This window comes from Solanum dulcamara, chromosome 6 (assembly GCF_947179165.1).
Source record: "Solanum dulcamara chromosome 6, daSolDulc1.2, whole genome shotgun sequence".
Classification (NCBI taxonomy): Eukaryota; Viridiplantae; Streptophyta; class Magnoliopsida; order Solanales; family Solanaceae; genus Solanum; species Solanum dulcamara.
This window is the reverse complement of record NC_077242.1, coordinates 75,855,926-75,877,231: the sequence shown is the minus strand read 5'-3', so window position 1 is coordinate 75,877,231 and position 21,306 is coordinate 75,855,926. Positions and strand designations below refer to the sequence as shown.

The window sequence follows — 21,306 nt, the reverse complement described above, 5'->3', positions numbered from 1 at the left end:
AAAAGTTTTTTGTTTTCAACCCCCCTCTTGCATAAAAAGAGAAAAACACAAAAGAAATAGGTCTTAGCCCGCAATCCCTCTACTCCGATGTGAATTAAAGATATTTGTTTAAAACTGTAACATATTTTGATTTAAAATATGAAGACGTAAACAGATGAAGAAATCAAAGGAAATTTAACATCTATCATATATAAATAAAGAATAATTTTACCATATATAAATAAAATAATTTTTCATCACAAAAAATTCGAACGAACCTCTAGATCCGGCTTCAACTACCTCACTCCTAATGAGTTGATTATGATTTCACGTAAACTCTGTAACTTATATTTCCAACCAAAAAAGGAAATATTACTGTCATTAGTTAACAGACCAAAAAATGACCTCATCTTTAAATCATGACCACTTAATTAGCCGACATAAATACCAAAAAAAAGGTTGTCAACTTGCAAGAATATCCTATCCTAATCCTTAAACCCTGTCTTAACCTAAGCATGCTTAATAACCTAGATTATCTTAAACTTAAACACATCATCATCCACTAATCAACACACTAATCCCACAAGTAATTCCAAAACCTTCTCATGGTTAGGTCTAATGACATGTAAACCATCAACAAATATTAATTTAAGTTCTGTGTACTACCAGTATAACAAATATTTCAAATGCATATGAAAAGCTACGGTCAATGAAAAATCCGCTCGACTCTTGAAAATCAAATAGCACCACGTAAATTGGGATGGAAGAAATATCATGATAACAATAATTAATTTCATAATCAATTATTTAGTAGATTTCATAATATATATTCAAGATTTGGACATAATTAAATTATTGTGTTCACGTTTTTTATAACAATGATTCACTATAACAATCAAAAAAAAAATATCCAAACAAACGATACCGTTATAAAGAGACTTAACTTTACAAGGTTTAGATAAAAGCTATTGTATTCACATGAATCATAATCGACACTCTATATAGATCCACCCTGCTATAACTAGTCAAATTGTCATGGCATTTTAATACTAATGATTTATATTGTTAACGTATATACCTTAAATTCACCGTTAAAAGGTACACAGGATGAATTTAACAATGCACAAGTGGCATTCAGACACGTTCACATGTGTTTCATGGATAACTATTTGACAATTTTGTTTTCAAGTCAAAAATCATTGGCGCCACTTCTTCAACTCCAGTTAGGCACAAACAAAAACTTAATTATTTTTCCCTATTTCTAACAATTTTAATTTTCAAAATTTCATCAAATTTACTATAATTCTAACCTAGGACAAGCCCACACATATATACAGTGGTGGAGCCAGAAATTTTTTAATTTTTTTTTTTATGCCAAAGAGACTTTTCACAATTTATTTTCGCTCTATTTCTATAGTATAATATTTCAGTGAAAGGGGTTCACACGTTCAGTTGGACCCCCTTGCATCCCTTATGGCAAAGGGACTTTTCACAATTTATTTTTGCTCCATTTCTGTAGTATAATATTTCAACGAAAGGGGTTCAAACGTTTAGTTGGACCCCTTGCACCCCTTATGCCAAAGGGACTTTTAGCAATTTATTTTCGCTCCATTTCTATAATATAATAATTCAAAGAAAGGGGTTCAGACGCGCAGTTGGACCCCCTTGCACCCCTTTGCGTCCGCCCTTGCATATATGTATGTGTATATATACACCTAGGTAGTTTCATTAATTTCTCACTATTCAAATTCTCATGATTGGTGCAATAATACTACTAACAAAAATGGGCTGCTCTAAGTTTTCCATGTACATTTTCTTCTTCATGAATATGGTTTTCTCTATAGTTTTAGGCCAAAAAAATGAGGAAATTATGTTAAATGATCGCGATTCGCTTGTTTCGTTCATGTCTAGGATTGTTTCTGATCCACACCATGTACTAGAAAGTTGGAATTCTTCCAACATTCATCTATGTAATTGGACAGGAATTGTATGTGACAACAAAATTCATAGAGTTGTTGAGCTTGATCTTAGTCACCATTCGTTACGTGGAACGATTTCTCCCTCCCTCTCTGGCCTCACATTCTTGGAGATTCTTGATTTGTCTGGGAACTTATTTGAAGGAAAAATCCCAGTTGAATTAGGCAATCTTTTTAAGCTTAATCAGCTAAGTTTGTCTTCTAATCTCCTAGAAGGAGATATCCCAAATGAGTTAGGACATCTTCATGAATTGAAGTATCTTGATTTGGGAACAAACAATCTTTCTGGTGCAATTCCTTTGTCTTTGTTCTGTAATTGCTCTGCATCATTACAGTATATGGATCTTTCTAACAATTCGCTTCGCGGTGAAATACCTATGGATGATCATTGTGAGTTGAGTGGTTTGAAGTTTCTTCTTCTATGGTCTAATGAACTTGTTGGTGAAGTCCCTAAAGCTCTTTCGAAATCTACAAAACTAGAATGGCTTGATCTTGAATCGAATTCGTTGAGTGGTGAGCTTCCTTGTGATATTGTAAGTAAAATGCCAAAGTTACAATTTTTATACTTGTCTTACAACAACTTTGTTAGTCATAGTGGTAATACTGACTTGACGCCTTTTTTCGCGTCTTTAGTTAATTCTACTAACTTGGAAGAACTTGAGTTGGCTGGGAATAGTCTTGGTGGGGAGTTACCTCCTATTATTGGTAACATCTCCAAGAACCTTGCACAGATTCATCTCGACGATAATCTTATCAATGGTCCTATCCCAACACAAATTTCGAGTCTTGTAAACATTACTCTATTGAACTTGTCTAGTAATCATCTCAATGGTACAATTCCTACAGAGTTGTGTCAAATGAGGAAACTCGAGAGGCTTTATCTATCGAATAACTCACTCTCAGGTGTCATTCCTTCTGCTTTTGGTAATGTTTCTCATTTAGGCCTTCTTGATCTGTCGAAAAACAAGCTCTCTAGATTAATCCCCAATACCTTTGCTAATCTTCCCCAACTGAGGAGGCTTCTGTTGCATGATAATCACTTATCTGGAACGATACCCTCGAGCCTAGGTGAATGTGTTAACTTGGAAATACTTGATCTTTCTCATAACAGAATCACGGGGACGATTCCAAGTGCAGTTGCTGGATTAAATAGTTTGAAGCTCTATCTTAACTTGTCTAGTAATCACTTACATGGTCCAATTCCTTTAGAGCTTAGCAAAATGGATATGGTGTTGGCAATTGATTTGTCTTCGAATAATCTCTCAGCTAATGTCCCTTCACAGCTTGGCAGCTGCATTGCTCTCGAATACTTGAATCTATCGCGTAATTCCTTAGAAGGACGTCTTCCATCTTCTATAGGAAGATTGCCTTACCTTAAGGAAATCGACGTTTCATTCAATGTGTTGAGTGGGGAAATACCACAGACGTTTCAAGCATCGTCAACTTTGCAAAAGCTCAACTTCTCCTATAACCATTTATCCGGGAACGTGACAGATACTGGTGCATTTTCATCACTAACCATTAGCTCATTCTTGGGAAATTTTAAGCTTTGTGGCTCAGTACAAGGCATGAAAAGTTGCCATAGTAAGAGGGGTAGACATTTCATAATCACAATCCTCCTTTCATTGCTTATAACTCCTATATTTTGCGTAGTTGGGTACCCTCTCCTCCTAAGGTCAAAATTCAGGAACCAATTAGCGAGTTTTAATAGCAGTAAGGTGATTGAAGATACGGAGCAAGGTGGTGGGAGGAAAGAACAAAAGTATCCGAGGATATCTCGTATGCAGCTGATTGAAGCAACGGGAGGTTTTAGCAGCTCGAGTTTAATAGGAGCAGGACGATATGGGCGTGTTTATAAAGGAGTGCTGAAAAACAACATGAGCATAGCTGTTAAAGTAATTGATACAAAAGGAGGTGGAGAGATATCAGGGAGTTTTAAAAGGGAATGTCAAATCTTGAAAAGGACTAGACATAGGAACTTGATTAGGATCATAACAACGTGTAGCAGACCGGATTTCAAAGCTCTCGTGTTCCCTCTTATGCCAAATGGAAGCCTAGAGAACCATCTGTACCCGAGCCACGGGCTGAGGCATCAACTTGACTTGTCTCAATTGGTTAGCATTTGCAGTGATGTAGCAGAAGGAGTAGCCTATCTCCACCATTATTCGCCTGTTAAAGTCGTGCATTGTGACCTCAAACCAAGCAATATCCTTCTTGATTACAACATGACAGCTTTGGTCACAGATTTTGGGATTTCAACATTAATAAAAGCTGTTGAGGAAAACACTAATCCTATCGACGAATCAGTTACTTACAACTCCACAGATGGATTACTATGTGGATCAATTGGTTACATTGCTCCTGGTTAGTGTTCTCTCCATTGATTATGTACATTCATTTCAATTTATATGACTAAAGTTTCTGTTTGCTGTTTCTATGATTGTAGAATATGGAATGGGAAGGAGAGCTTCAACAAAAGGAGATGTATTTAGCTTTGGAGTTTTGTTACTCGAGATTGTAACAGGTAAACGTCCCACAGACGTTCTGTTTCAACAAGGCTCGAGCTTGCACGAATGGGTGAAGAGTCAGTATTCACATAAACTCGAGGCTATGATTGATGAAGCGTTACAAAGATGTGCAACAACAACAACTTGTACCATAGTTCAACGCGATAGCAATATATGGCACGATATCATGTTAGAGTTGATTGAACTTGGCTTAATGTGTACACAGTACAATCCATCAACTAGGCCAACAATGTTGGATGTTGCACTTGAAATTGGAAGGCTAAAACAGTATCTTTCAAGTTCTTCCAACATTGTTGCTGAAGATGTCACAACAAAAAGTTAACATTTTTTTATCTAACAATGTAACTTTATTCATTGTACTTCTATGTCCTTTTTTTACCCTTTTAATTGTTCCTTCTTGGGGTGCGGCCCTTCCCTGGATTCTGCATGAACGTGGGATGCTTACCTTTTTGTTTCTTCAATCCTGATCCTGAAAATTGCTTCAGGTGAGCTACAGAAGAATTCTTTTTGTTTAATGTATTATTTTCTTTTATCCCGTGAAATTTACTACAATATATGTCATGATCCAAGATCATAACACATATTGTCCGCTTTGACCTAATAGACCTCATAAATTTATCCTTTGAGCTACGCCATCATCGACCCTAAAAGCACACGTATTATATATGTGCGCTTGTGCTATGCCTTATAAACTCTCCACTTTCTTCTCTTATTCCAATGTGAGATTCGCTTGATGTGTCATGTATATCTTCTTCTACAGAAGCTTGTCAACTTAGAAGTCTGTCAATCCCTTATTTTTTTTAAGAGAAGAGTTAAGACTTTAAGTTAATAAGTTCTGAATTCTAAAAAATTGCTTCTTAGTGGGTTCTCGATAAATTATTTACTCATATTAAATAAATTCTTAAATACAAAAACAAGATTTGAGCTAAAACTATTGAGTTCTGCCAAAGTTATCGACAAGTTGTAGCTCCACCCCTATTCTTTTTGACCCGCCCTCCGTCATGAGCGTCACATTATCCTTTAATGCTCTTTAATCAAGGCTATACTACTATTAAGACATGTTACCAACCAAATGTAGCCTTTTTTGCTGTTAAAATAATTATGACAACTATTTATAACTTATTGGCAATTTAATTAGCTTAACATTAAAAAGAACAAATCTCCTTTTAACACTAATTTTTTTGGTGTTATCTGACAAATCATATCATACATAGTCAAAATGCACTTGTAGGATCTTTTCAGCCTACCATTTATATCAAATATCCCATCAAGTGGAAAGTTGGTATTTTGCCAAACTCACTTAATAAATAATAACTAATTAAGTTTACCAATAACTTTTATGATTGCAAAATAAGGAGTATTGTCATTAGCAATTCAAGAATGAAAATTCCACTCTGAATTAATTTTGGAAAAGTTACAACTATATACAGTTCAGTCAATTAATTAATCGACATGAGACCAAAATATACACTACGCAACATATACATTGAATCTGAATCGTCTTTTGATGGATCGTTAATTTTGATACCTCATAATATCTTCATTCAATGTTGATTCAATATCTGAACAACACTGATATTTCCAAACTGCCATGTGCTAATGAATGTCTATGGTCTCCGAATTGAAATCTTGTTGCACCGGAAGCAGACTTCAAAGCTACATATGATGCTTGAATAGCTAGTACATTTCAAACCATCTTGTTAAGTTTTAAAAATCCAAGCACAAACATATTCAAATTTAGCACCAGCACAATCAAATAACTTAACATCATCTCTTACAATCAAATTAAAAACATGACATGCGCACCTAATATGAAAAATATCGTCATTAATTAGATAAACTCTAGCATTTAAATTTGTAGATACCTAATGAAATTATACTGATAGAAGATAATAGATACCTAATGAAATTAATCGAGGTGCGTGCAAGCTTTTTCAAACATCACGATAGGAAATTGATAGAATATCTGCTATATTACTCTACCTATTTGTTAAGTTTTTCATCAAAGTCTACTCGATTGACATAATTTTTCTGTGTTGATTTAACAAAGTGCTATTCGAATTTGTGACTTCAATTTCAATCAAACCATCCCAAATCTATTCTAAATAATCTCAAATTTGAAACAAAACTTCGAAATACCAATTGACTAACAAAACTTACATAGTCAATAATTCGGGAGATGAAACTAATAATTCTCGCTATGTTCAGAGGTGTTATCAACACTTATCTCAGTTTTTTATTAAAAGTCACATACTCCTACAAAAGATTGACACCACTTGCTATGCCATGTGGCAGATCAAAATTATATTGAAGTTCAGTTATTCTAGTGGAGGAATATTTTTAAGATTGTCAATAGTTAAAAGACGAAACTAACAATCCGCGCCAAATTCAAGTGTTTTCAATACTTCTTTCAAACACCAATTTTGTCAAGTAACACCAAATCAAGAAAACTCAGTTTGTCTTCTTCAATACTTTCAAAGGTCCAACAATAGAGTTTTGAGCTTTTTAAAGTAAGCTGGAGTTTGACCATAGATTCTCAAATCTATTTTATTATTAGAATATGAATTAACCGTCTTAAAGCCTAGGTATCTATATAAATAAATAAATGAAATTCTCGCTCAGTCAACATAACACGAAACAATATTTAAGAAATAAACCCCAAAAAAAGGTGGTGGCATCACCCACAAATCAACTTAACACTCACAAGTGGAGTCTGGGGAAAGGTAGGATGTACACAAACCTTAACTCTACCTTTGCGGGGTAGAGAAACTGTTTCCAATGTCAAAACAAAAACCTTATGTCAAAATGTTAAGCAAATGTGAAAACACTCCTCTTCTTGATGCAACTAAGTTGATGAGATGAAGGCTATACGGTACTGTACACTCTACGCGATCAATTTACAATGTATTCAATCTCTCCGCAACCACACAATAAAGCCAAAACTACTCTTACATTATTCAGAGTTCACAGAATGGCAGCATCTTGATTATGTAGCGGTCGAGGCTATTCCAGGTGACTGCTGGTGCTCGAGCTTTTGATAGATCGATCAGAGCCAAAAGTGAATCATTGCCTGTTCAAAATGGTAAGAATGTTAATTTGTTTGTCGTAGTTTCCTGTTTAGCCCGTTTAAAAAAATGGCTTGTTCTCTTTTTTGCAGCTCTTTAGTTCTAACCTTCATGGCATGTTTAAGACCACAAGATTAAACAACATTTTAGTATATTCTATTTATCTTTAGTTTATAATTGCACCAAATTCAAAGTCTTCTTTACTTTCTTGAAATACGTGCCAAGTCAAAATTGGACAAACAAATTGAAACAGAAGGAGTAACATTTTTCACATGTTGCGACTGAATACGAATAATTATTATCAGAAGAAAGGGCGGAACTTAGATGAAATGTACCTACCTCTGATAGAAGAAGTAAGGATGATTCGTCGTCAGCACTTGGAGGGAGTTTGTCAATTTTCAAACTTTGGATTTCAGAGTGCATCAAATTTAGTTGCTCCTTAATGTCGTGTAACAACTTCAGCTCTTCTTCTCGAGCCATTTCTTGTCTGGTCGCTTCTCTTCCAACTTCAACTATCTCAGATGTTCGATTGAGCTGATGAGACTCACTAGTCTCAGAAATGCTGGTTGTAGGACGAGATATTGCCAAATGGCAGGTAATAGCAGCAGCTTCACTTGCTCTTCGTAACTTGTACTCTCGCTGTGCAGATACAAAGTACTTCTTTAGCAAATCAGCTTCATCTCTAGCCGATGATTTTACAGCCTCTTGTTGGGCAGAATCTAGTCTCTCAAGCCTTTCATCGTTATGCGAAACCATCTTGCGATCATGTTTAGGAGGCAATCCGATATCAATGGTATCCTTATCTGCTCGAGGCACTTCGAAGACATCAAGAACATTCGGAGAACAACCAGAATCAGCAGGTGTGTCATTTTCTGATTTGTTCACGTGAAGCTTAGGAGGCTGGTACATTTCATTTTCTGATTTGCTTATCTTAGTGCTTCTTTGAGAAAGTGGTGAAGGAGACCTCGTTTCACTCCTCAGGTTCGCATAGCTAACTCCTGTAATATCTTTCACTCGATCATCCAACTTCCGAATCTGTTGCCAATACGAATTGATACTTCCAGTCGTCGAAATGGAAATATCTGTCTTCTTCTCTGCATCCGACTGCTGCTCATTCATCTCTTGCCCAGTATATTCCTCCACTGTTTTCGAATTTGAATCTATTTCCGAACTTGAATCATCTATTTCCATAGCACCCTTTTTTGGAATTTTCAGAGGAAAAGGAGGTGCGGAATTACGCCTTCCAAGGGCTTGGAGATTCATCTCGCCTGCTAAAGTCTCGTTTCTTTGCAACAAATTCTCAGGATATTTAAATTCACCGACCCCGGGATCTACACAGCCCATGCTCAACAGCTTATACCTATAAGCTTGCACCTGATACTCCAATGCAGCTATCTCCATCTCCTTTCCATAGAAAAGATCCTCGAAAATGGCTAATGATTCCTCGGCATGACACATTTTCTCCTCAGCCAATCGCTTGTACTGCTCGGCTTCCATTTTTACTGCGGCTTTTTCTCCTTGGAGACGCAAGATCATCGATAACGCTTCACTAGCCGCACTTGAAGAGGCTTCTCGTTCCTCATCCAATTCATTGTAAAGCTTCTGTAGAAGGTGTTGTTGAGCACATAGCGTTTCTTTCAAAGAAGCAACATCAAGTTGAGACATATAACTTTCAGCCATCTAACCGGAAGAGTAACTACACGTTTTCTGCGATAATAGAAGTAAAGATTGACAATGATTAACTCTTTTCTGATTCAGTTTTTAACCAACAATTGAAATTAACTTTTCTGATTCAGTTTTTAACCAACAATTGAAATTAACTTTTCTGATTCAGTTTTTAACCAACAATTGAAACTTCATCTATCATGACAACCATAATCCCACCCAAGGAAAAAATGTCTTAACCTTTGCAATTCTCATCAAATACAACAACTATGCCTCAGTCTCAAACAAGTTAAAGTCGGCTATAAGAATTCTCACTAACCAACAACAACAACATACTCGGTGTAGTCTCACAAGACTTGTGAGGTCTGGGAATAATATGTACGCAAACCTTGCCCCTACCTTTGTGGGGTAGCGAGAATTGTTTCCAATAGACCCTCGTGAATTCTCACTTATCATGTTTCCCATTTAAATTCATCCCATGCCAACAGTATACAATCTGAGATTGAAAAGTACTAAAAACAAGAATCAGATCCAACATTAATTTCCAAAAATGTAAGACGTAAAACCTTTAATTTGAGAAACAAACAATCTCAACATACTTGAGACGAGGGTCTATCGGAAACCCCCTCTCTACCTCCCAAAGTAGGGAGAAGGTTTGTGTACTCTCTGCCCTCTCAATACCCCACTTGTGGGAATACAATGGGTATGTTAGTGTTAGGCTATATCAACATTAAAACAAAAATATGAAATATGTAATCTTTGTATCAAAAAGGCCAATCTCAACATTATTGAGACGAGGGTCTATCGAAAATAGCCTCTCTACCATCCAAGGTAGAGGTAAGGTCTGCGTAGACTCTACCCTCTCCATTCCCCACTTGTCAGAATACACTAGGTATGTTCTTGTTAGACAATCTCAACATTAAAAAAGAAATATGAAATACGTAATCTTTATATCAAAAAGTGCAATCTCAATATTCATGAGACGAGGGTCTATCGAAAATAGCCTCTAGCCCTCTACCTTCCAAGGTAGGGATAAGGTTTGCACACACTCTACCATCCTCACGCCTCACTTGTCGGAATACACTAGGTATATTGTTGTTATGCAATCTCAACACTAAAAGAGAAATATGAAATCTTTGTATCAAGAAGGGCAATCGCAACATTCATGAGACGAGGGTCTATCGAAAATAGCCCGTATAAGATTTGCATACACTCTACCCTCTCCATACACCACTTGTCGGAATACACTACGTATGTTATTGTTAGATAATCTCAACATTAAAAAATATGAAATATGCAATCTTTATATCAAGAAACAGACAATCTCAACAAATGATCAATGCATAAACAGAGCTGAGGGACTTCGAGTTTTACCTAATTTACAGCAGAGAACAAGAGTCAGATAAATCCACAAGAATTGACTCAATCACCTGGAAATTTTCCCTTCAAAAAACACAAATCACCCATCTTTCCCTCCTTTTCTCTTCATAACAATCAAGAAATGCTAATTCTTCAAAACCCCACTAACCAAACTATAGAAAAAAGAAAGCCCCACCAGAAAATTCAAACAAAATGTGAAATTTTAATAAAAAGAATCAATCTTTTTTGAAAAAAAGAAAATGCTCATTCTTCAAAACCCCACAAACCAAACTAAAGAAAAAAGGAAACTTCACCAAAAGATTAAAACAAAATGTGAAATTTTAATAGAAAGAATCAATCTTTTTGAAAAAAGAAAATGAACCCACTAGTGGAAAAACAAAATCAACATTATTTTCTGGATATTTTCTTCAACCAAAGCTATAATCTTTTTTTTTCTTCAAAAGGATCAAGAAATGTTCATTCTTTAAAAAACCCATAAACCAAAAAGCAACATAAAGTGAAAACACCATTGAAGAATTTCAAAAAAAGGAAACCCCACTAGAAGATTCAAAGAGACATTAATATTGATTGAAAAAAAAAATTAGAAAAAAAAAAAGATGAAGAAGAACCTACTAGTGGAAAAACAATGGATCAAGATTATTTTTCCAGATAAAAGAAGTTGTATTTTGTAACGGTTTGTTGATTTGTCATTTACAAAAAGGAAAGGTGGTCCTAGATTTTGGCTGTCCGTTTATGCCACCCAATTTCTAGGTGACAAATATCTTGATTTTATCCCCTTAATAAAGTACTAATTAAAAACAAAATAAATAATTAAAAGTAAAAATAAATAATTAAAAGACATCATTACTTTGAACTAGGAATTCGTATTATATGTTGTTGCTATTATTTTTTCTCCAATGTTTTATGCGATTTTTGTTATGTTTTTACTTGAGTTGAAGGTGCTTCAAAAATAATCTTTTTATCTGCACAAAATAGGGGTAAGGTTGTGTACGCAGCAACCTCTCAGACGCCACTTATATAAGTATACTAAATTTATAATTGTTGTCATATATAGTATCTAAAGTCCACCGATCCAATTAATTTAGACTCATGCTCCATTGAATGTAAAGTATTTCTTGTGGAATTTCTCTTGTAGTAATAGCATGAGATAGCTACCTTTTATTTTAAATATATAAATTTTTTAGATAATAACTATTTTTCAATTACAAAAGCTGAATTATGAATTTTTGTGAATTTTATTTGTTTTTTATTTTCACAAACTTCTAACTAAGAATGGAATAATGTAATCATATATTATTTAAGAATAATGTCATGACAGCATGATGATTTGACTTGATAATATTGTTGGTGTGTTGTGGCAAAAACAAATGTTAAGAGTTATGATTTCACAAATCACTTATTATATTTTATGGATTTTGATTTTTATTATTATATTTAGAGATTGATTGTGTGTACTTAATTATTTAAACGTTGTTTTAGGCTTTATTTGAGCTAAACACTACTATTATTCTGTTTTTAAAATTGTTTCCAACCTCACTTCTTTGCTATTATATTTATTTTATATACTTAATTTATATATTTTACTTGAATCAAAGACAAAAATGAATTCATAAGTTAATTTTGAGAAAAATTATTTTGCTCTTGATGAATGAGTTATTACGTTTAATTGTTCAAGAGAGTTAAAAGTTTTAATATTAGCTTAAAACTCATATTTGACTTATATATTTGTATATTCATCATTGCCCACGACATTAGTGATTAGTTAGATACGATATTATTCCTCAGTTGTCATTGCAAGTTTCGTTATTGCCTATATATATATTAAGATAATGATATCTCCATGGTTTTTTAATCTTAAATTTGCCTTTTGATGAGGATCTATCGAAAATAATTTTTCTACCTTCACAAGATAGGAATAAGATTGCATAATCCTTCTCTGACCTCGCTTATAAAAATTAATACATTGTTGTTTTCAAAATTATAGGAACCCTCTTTTTAAGTCTTCCGTACTTCTCTTCTCTTAATCTTTCTTTGGTATTTGGAAGTGGAAAGTGAACTGGTGGCTGTGGGTTAAAAGAGAGGTTCTGTCTTTCTTCATTCAAGGAAGAAAAAGATGGAACACTCGCAGACCGGAAGGAAGAGATTATTAGAACTTTCGTTCACCCTTCTTCTTATAGTCAAGTGGCCGCTGAACGCCCCTCTTTTTACCCTCTATAGCTGAACTTTCTTACTTAACGATGAAGAGCTTACTTAATATTGAAATTAAATTGACAGAAAATACTGAAAATCAGCCATTATCCGTATCTTTTGGTGTCTCAACCAACTTTTTTCTTGTCTCCCAATCTTTCTTTTTGGCTTTTGAACAAAGAGGCTTCCTTAAACATTTTTCATTGCAATTGTAAGTGTAGTTTAACATAAATGAACTCCTTTCCCCCCAAAAGAACACAAACAAAAGTCAATTATTAAATTTTATTAATTTATTAACACCACAAACAACATGATTACACTTGTCACCTTTATATATATATATATAAAAAAAAAAAGACAGAATAATTACACATGGGGTCGTTATTTAACGGTAAGCTGGACTTATTAAAAGTTTTAAAAAGTCGTTAAATAATAAATTTATAATTTATGTCTTATTCATGGCCGACCATATTACTTATTCAATGTTCCAGCATGCTCATTGTAAGAGGATTCAAATAAGTAATGGGGGTGGATCTAGGGTATCTGGGTGTTGAGTTTTTGAAAATTCAATAATTTTTGCTTATATTTTATATTATATTAATGATTGTTAAATAGATGAATTTGATCAAGTTAAATAAATTAAAATAGATTGAGTTAATAAATGAATAAATTATTAATATTTATAAAGATTAAATGAGTTAAATAATGGACATGAAGTGTCATAATTTTCATTCCACGAGACCTTGGTTGAAGGTTACGAAGTGAAATTCTTAAATTATGAGTCTTTGAAGGATTTTGGATCAACTTATGGAAAAAAGAAGCTTGCTCTTACTTTCCGCATGCCACTCTGATGGACTTTCTCTATTCCATATAAACTGAATTTCTAAAAAAAATTTCATTGTTCAAAATAATTGAATTGTTTAAAGTTTTAGAGAAATGTTTGAAAAAAATTTCATGCTTACCATTTGCTTTAATGAAGTTTTGTTTTTCTAGGAGTTAATGTTTACACTACTTATAAAGAGTATTTATAATTTCACATTTAATTATTTTTATGAGGGTGAAATTTTCAATAAAAAACTACTTGTATCACTAGCACTCTACTTCATAAAATTCATTTTTTAACTCATCCATCTCCACATCTACTCTTTTAAATAAATTGAAAAGTGAAGCTTGATGCTCCTCATGAAAATCTGACATTGGGAATCAAATGGACTTCTTAACTTCTGTTAGTAGTAGTAATTATTATAGGTAAAATACAAACCTTTTTGACTTAAGAATAAACAAAAGGGTAAATGAGAAAAATATGTTTAAATTTTTTTCTTGAATAATTTCGTTAATATGTGTGCATTACCTTAAAAATTCAGATAATATGAAAAGAGGGAGTAATCAATAATGTAATTGAAGTTGTGCGTGGACATTTACTTGTCTCTTATTTATATTATTAAAATAAAGATAAGATTAAGCAAAAAAATGTATGGTACATCAGTGTATTAAGTCATCAATATGAGATCTTATTTCGATCCTATACGTTCACTTACGAGACTTACATTTGACTTTCGTCTCGGTAAGTGTATTATTATTCATTTTTTCAAACGAGCATTCATTTATTTATTTATTCCCTGTCGATTTGTTTACTAAATGATCAGGTATACCATATTATGTATCATCTCATATAGTAATCATGTTATAAACCTTATTCCTTTATACTTTTTTCTTGGGCTTTACGTAAGTTAATTTGCTTATTTAGTGCTTGCGCTAAGAATCTAATCGAAGTTAGACTTGGATTTGGAAAGAAAGAAAAACGTTTCAAAATGAAAAGAAGTTACTCAAGCATCATAAACATATATTTTGTTTGAATAAAAGATTGTAAAGTCACTAATGTGTAAATATATTTTTTTATCGTTAAAATTAACTGATCCGATTAATTTAAATTTACATCACCTCCTAGAAGGATTTCCTCCATTTACATCATCAATATATAGAAGCTATACTCTTTACATATTTGAGGTCAAGATGCACATTGAACTTATGTACTTCAAATAGTAATTCAGCGGAGTTCGAAGAAGGTAAGATGTATGCAGATCTTAACCTTATCTTTGTAGGATAGAAATGTTATTTTAGACCCTCAACTCAAAAGAGAGGATGTACACATATCTTAGCCCTATCTTTGTAGGGTAGAAATATTATTTCAGATAGACCCTCGAATCAAAAGAGAGGATGTACGCAGATCTCAGCCCTATCTTTGTATGGTAGAAATGTTGTTTCAGATAGGCCCTCGACTCAAAAAAGGAGTATTCGAAGCATGATTGCAACATGGTATGAAGTTCAACCATGTTATACATATTTCAATAGCACATATTCATCATAACAATTAACATTTGATATTTTAAAAGGAATTTAGTAGTTAAAAAGGAGCTTTTGTTTAACTCTTAGGATGGTACACAATTACATGCTAATGTCAACTAAAGCAAAGTCCTTTTTCAATCTACTGGAATTTCAACTTCCATCTTCAGACCAGAGCTGCCAAGAATCTGCAAAGATAGTAACTTTGTCAATAACATTCAACCAAACCAAGGAAATTCAGAAATTAATATGTCGAAATTTCCAATTTACTTTTCTCACCCACTGATAAGCTGATCCAATGATACAGATCAAAGTCACGTTACACGTTGATTCCGACAAGTAATGATCATGTAATGATGCAAGTGACACGCACATCTCAAGTTGGAAGTAGTTCTACTTTACTTTTCTCATCCCACTGATAAGCTAATCCGATGACACGGATTAAAAGTCATGTAATAATGTTGATTCAATGAAGTTATGATCACGTAATGATGTAAGCAACGCGTAGAGGAAGCATTTGCAAATCCTTCAAGTCTGAATCATTTTGACAGTAGACATGAATACGCTTTAATCTTATTAAAATATTCATGAAATTTCAAATTCAACTCACTCCACAAAGCCTTCGAAGTTTACTAGTTTTGCTTTTAATTATGTACCAAGCAGGATGATTACCAACTTGCTGTTTGACATTTCTCCGTACCTGCTTTCCTACACTGCTACTTGTAACTTTCCTATAGTCAAAACATATCAAGCTTCCCGACCACCAACAACAACATACCCAGTGGAATCCCACAAGTGGGGTCTAAGGAGGGTAGGATGTACACAGACCTTATGGAGATAGAGAGGCTGTTTGCGAAAGACCCTCGGCTCCGAGCTTCCCGACCATAACGATAAAACAGTTAAGGCAAGTTTGTCGAAATCTATTGTTTGATCTAACATTGGACCTTGTCTAAATTCACAGGACACCTTTTATACAAATGCATTAATGTATATATCATATTATATTCTCAAAAAGAGAGATTTAACAAGAGGCAAGAGCAATTGGCTTTTCTAGAGAACCGTTAATTTATCTGTCAAAGAAAATCAGAAATTGCAAGAAGAAACAGACAGCGTGAATGTCAAATGTCCAATATTTACCTTCAGGAAGTCAGATTGGACTAGTGAAGAATCCTTGCTGTATCCTGCTTCCTCAAGAACACGCGTCAAAACTTGCTGCATAGGCGGAAACAAAAAATGGAGTTAAACACAAGGTCACGTTTCTTTTTTCAGGTAAACTTTATAGAAGGTGCCTTCTTCAGTGATCCACCATCAAAATGTTCTCATTGACAACTTGTTTACTTCACAAACAAGTATATTTGTCCCAAAAGAAATATTATACTTCTACCTTAATCCAAACCATAATGAATAATCTCCTGAGTATACCTATATTAATTAGAAATCTTCACAGAATTTTGGATAGACAAGGCTAAAGATCTTTGATTAAATCGTTTTTATACTGTCTATCATGGAAACTAGAGATGCAATAGAACCAAGCTGACTTGCTGCTTGGATTAGCATTTATATATACCTAAAGCAACTCATTAAACTGAGAATTTCAGTTATTCTTTTCTCAAAGAATGATAAGCATGTTGATGAACTGCACTGCTCGATTCGCTATATTTGAATTTATCTTCTCTGCTTCTTTTAAAAATTGATATTTCCTGCTAAATACCTACTATTTTTTAAGTCTTCGATTAAGCACTTACTACGGCGAGAAATGAAAAGAGCGAAGTAGAGTAGCTTTACCATAGTTAAAATCGGAATCAGAATAAGTTGCTAATCTTTTTGCTAGGTTGAAGGAGAATATGTGAACAAAATAAAACATGAAATAGGAGCTAAGAAATGTATAAGGTCCCCAAGTTTTGTCACTGATAAAAAAAGTTGTCCCCAAGTTTATCTCATTACTTCAACTAGTACCGATTGATGGGAGAGAGACATATGTGGATTAGTACAATTCATTATTTATTAGCATATTCAGGATCCCAAGAGATAAATTTAGTGTTTTCGACAGTCTTCTTTATATAAAAGTAGTGTTGCGACTAACTTGCACACACCTCGACTATCCACGGTACCAAAATATGTATCAGATAACTCTACTACAAGGGTTGGACAAATTAGAAGAAACCAACTAACTATTTGCCTTTGCTAGGATTGAACCCAAGTATTCATGGTTCATTCGAGTATCATTGACGATTGGGTCACACCTTCTTGCACCGAGCTTGTTCTTAACTTAAGGCAAACATTGAAAGCAATGAAACTATAAAAATTGGAAGAATGATATTAACTTGTAAAAGTTTTTAAGGGGATTCTCTATACCTCGTTTTCAAAAGGGTGATTAACAAAATCCAAGTAAATATAGTTATGCATTCTTCCCGGGATGATACTCCTTTGTCATGTCAGATGTGTTAAAAGGTGACATGGACACACAGAAGAAAAAGAGAAATCTCTCTCTTTTATGGCCCAAGGCATGGACATGCTTTAATCTGCAGTTGCTGGTAGACTTTAGGTTATTCTCAGGAGTATCTATATCTGTTAAATGCAATAAAATCCCAAAACCATGTATATGAGTCTATGATCACATTGTTTAATATCTTCTAAAGATAAAATTTCTACTTGTCTTAGAAGTCAATTTATATTATTTCCTTATTGTTTAGAAGAAATTTTAGTAGGACTAACCGACTAGAAAACTGGTTCTGATAAATATCCACTTGTGTTTTCGAATTCATATTGCAGAATATATGAGTTTACTTGAAGGCTTTTGGCGAAGCTTTAGTCACTACTTTACTGCATTTTTACTTCTATGGTGGGATTTCAAGACTACTTTCCTTCTCCTACTCTACCGATTTACATACAGAACAACGGAAAAAAAATCTGTGATTCTTGGAATCATTAACCTTAAAACAACAAGAACCCCGTATAAGTCTCCCATGTCTCTGCCAGTATCAAGTCCTATAGATCTCCATTTTACCATAGTACAACTATAGGCTAGTTGAAAGCTCCCTACAACAGAAGGTTACAAGGTAATCAAGAACAATCAAGAGATTGAATGCCTTGACGGTCTTTTTTTTCCAGAAGTATACTTTCATTAACAGAAGCAATTAAAAGTAAGATACGAAGAAACTCAACCTATTTCTCAACCCTTTTTCAGTTCGCATCAGAATAAGATCATAAGAAACAAAAACATTGGGAGTATAAAACACAAACACTACCTCTCTTTGAACCTCAGCTATAAATGGTCCAGTCAAATCTTGTAAGACCTGCAGCATATCATTGAACGCCACCTTTCCATTGCCATCAGAATCATAAACCCTAAAAATAACTGGAAAATAAGAAAGAATGACAGCATATGAGCAGATTAAACAGAAGAAAGTAAAGTTCAGCACAAAAGGAGATTAGATTTAAGCATTTCAAAGAGACAATCAACAGCATAAAATGAAAATGCCCTTACATTCAACCTTTTGTTGCAAACTGGCATGAGCACTAAAGGCTGATAGAAAAGCCACAAATTCTTTGAAATTTAACCCGTCTATCATCCTTAATAGCCTCTGCATTAAGAAAAAGGATGATTAAGAACAAAGTTTTATTGTGGCAGAATTTGCCAAAATGCATTTGTGACATCTCAATACTGTTCATTGACCAAAAATTCAAAGAAACGATATACTAACAGAGGCACACAATCAAAAAGTTATTTACAGTTGACCAAACCAGCGGTTAAGAGGAGAAGAAAAGAAAAAAAGTGAGCCGGGAACTTCTAACTTCATTTCTCAATGTTTTAAAAAAATACAATTCTCATCAATGCTCAATGAGAACAGAAAGGAGGAATTAGAATTGATTAGCCTGCTATCATAACCTCTTTGTTGATGAATCAGGGTACCTTTTTAATCTCTTTATCATTTCCCGTTCCAAGACTTATCTGTTCCCAACATACCTCTCTCTCTCCAGTATGAAATCTATATTTTTCTTCGAGTTATCTTTTTACCCTTACATCTCTAGTTTCGTCCTGGCCAAATGTAAACCAGGTCTCATGTTGTTATCGTTCACAGATTGGATCATCTTTTGATTCCACATACTTTGAAGTTATAATAGATAGTCTCACGAATTTCCATTACCAAAACTTTCATATCTGAAAGATTGAATTTGTTCAGTTTATCAGAGGCCAGAGGGGTATGCTTCTTTCAGACACAAAAAGCCCCACAAGCACCAAATAGCACAATAATACCATAGAAACTATTCGCTCATTATTATGTGAGGACAACCAATTGCAGAACCACGTTTGTCCAAGGGGAATCAATTGACACCCCTCTTCAGAAAATTACATTGCGTAGGTAGGTCAAAGTTTGTTATGTGTATATATGATATGTTGAATCCCATTGGCTTCTTAGTGTGTTTACTTCCTTGTATTTTGGACTATCTTGCTCGGACTCTTCAAATATACTGACAAGTGTGTGCACGATGCTCCAAAAGTAGAGAATTCGTTGGAGGATCCAACATGGTGCGGCAATATTTTGGAGAGTCCAAGCAACAAAGATTTTGGATTCTATTTAGTAAAATTCCTGGTTCTGTCATTGGGGACAAGTATTTCAAAGTATGCAAAAGAATTAGTCCATGATTTCTACAGCATTCTAGTAGCATTTGCATGCTTCAATTCACAAAACTATACAAACTAAATCCTGAAACAGTATTTACATAGGCATATACAGAAAATTGATGTTGATTTCTCGATAGTCACTCAACTAACATTGTTATCACAGGAAGTGATAACAATTTTCTTCAATAAAGAAAGCGACTTTCTGAGATAATATCCATTAGTTAAATTAGTTAAGTGACCATAAGAGAAATCAACTCATGAAATTGGATCAGGGTTGCACAACTATGAGGAAATTATATGGAAAAAAAACATATATTTTATCACGTAATTATGACACAATCAATCAAACCTGAGAAAGAGGATTGACAGCAAATTCAGGCACTGAAAGAAACTCTTCTCCAGAGACAAATCCACAACCATTTCTATCCAGTTGACAAAACCTCTGGTATAATGATAGAATCTCCTGCTGTGAAACTAAAACCCCAAAACAAAAAAGTTACAAACTTTAGTAAAAAAAAACCAAACCCTTTTAAACATTGATATAAAAACTCCACACAACCCCAAAACAAAAAAGTTACAAACTTTACTTTAAAAAGAAAAATACCCCTTTAAACAATGATATAAGAAACCCACATAACCCCAAAACAAAAAAGTTACAAACTTTAGTAAAACATACCCTTTTAAACATTGATATAAGAAAAACAAAAAACACAAAATCCCAAGACAAAAAATACAAACTTTAGTTTAAAAAATACCCTTTAAAAGATTGATATAAAAAAACACATAACCCCAAAACAAAAAAGTTACAAACTTCAGTAAAAAACAAAATACCCTTTAAAACATTGATATAAGAAACCCCACATAAACCCAAAACAGGAAAGTTACAAAACTTTAGTAAAAAAGATACCCTTTTTAAACATTGATATAAAGAACAACCCACAAAAGCCCCAAAACAAAAAGTTACAATCTTTAGTGAATTATACCCTTTTAAAGATTTATAAATGAATTTGTAGAGACAGAAATATATATACATGTGTGATTGCAGTGTTCTTGAACTTGTTCAATGTCATATTGAGTCAGTAAGGAAGAAGCATTGCCCATTGTTAATGAAGAAAACTGAAATCTATGGTGAACAAGAAACTAATGAAATGGGGGGTTTTGAATTTTGGGAATTTGGTGAGCTGAAAAAATGCAACAATTGAATGAGACTGTGTGAATGAGCATTTTGCATTGGTTTTTGCAACCTTTTTCCAACTAATTCTGTCACAGAGTGCATTTACTTTTGGGAAGGGTTTCTATTTACTTTGTAGCGGATATAATATTTGATATATATATATATATATATATATATATATATATATATATATATATATATATATATATATATATATATAATAACAATCGAGTAAAATCTTACGTCTGGAGAGGGTAAAGTGTATGCCGATTTTATTCTTATCAAGGTAAGACGGCTGTTTCCAAAATATCTCGGCTCATATACATATATATTAATTACCATAGTGTTTTGATAAATAATGTATATTTATCTTCTTTTAATT

At 33.6% G+C, this 21,306-nt stretch overlaps 3 protein-coding genes across 3 annotated transcripts; 1 reads left to right on the top strand and 2 right to left on the bottom strand.

Moving 5' to 3' along the window:
* The first annotated feature begins 1,762 nt into the window (after nt 1-1,762).
* Nucleotides 1,763-4,888, top strand: LOC129891569 (putative leucine-rich repeat receptor-like serine/threonine-protein kinase At2g24130). The gene is made up of 2 exons (XM_055966969.1): nt 1,763-4,319; nt 4,402-4,888. The coding sequence occupies exons 1-2, from the start codon at nt 1,763-1,765 to the stop codon at nt 4,803-4,805; spliced, it is 2,961 nt and encodes a 986-aa protein (XP_055822944.1). The 3' UTR covers nt 4,806-4,888.
* A 2,170-nt stretch (nt 4,889-7,058) lies between these two features.
* On the bottom strand, nt 7,059-11,311 carry LOC129891568 (uncharacterized). Its single transcript, XM_055966968.1, has 3 exons — nt 10,588-11,311; nt 7,888-9,255; nt 7,059-7,553 (listed from the first exon to the last, which is right to left on the bottom strand). The coding sequence occupies exons 2-3, from the start codon at nt 9,226-9,228 to the stop codon at nt 7,530-7,532; spliced, it is 1,365 nt and encodes a 454-aa protein (XP_055822943.1). The 5' UTR covers nt 9,229-9,255; nt 10,588-11,311; the 3' UTR covers nt 7,059-7,529.
* Nucleotides 11,312-15,099: 3,788 nt separating this feature from the next.
* LOC129893109 (uncharacterized) lies at nt 15,100-21,050 on the bottom strand. Its single transcript, XM_055968605.1, has 6 exons — nt 20,782-21,050; nt 20,100-20,224; nt 18,611-18,707; nt 18,372-18,481; nt 16,261-16,335; nt 15,100-15,311 (listed from the first exon to the last, which is right to left on the bottom strand). The coding sequence occupies exons 1-6, from the start codon at nt 20,849-20,851 to the stop codon at nt 15,261-15,263; spliced, it is 528 nt and encodes a 175-aa protein (XP_055824580.1). The 5' UTR covers nt 20,852-21,050; the 3' UTR covers nt 15,100-15,260.
* Between the last annotated feature and the right edge of the window lie 256 nt (nt 21,051-21,306).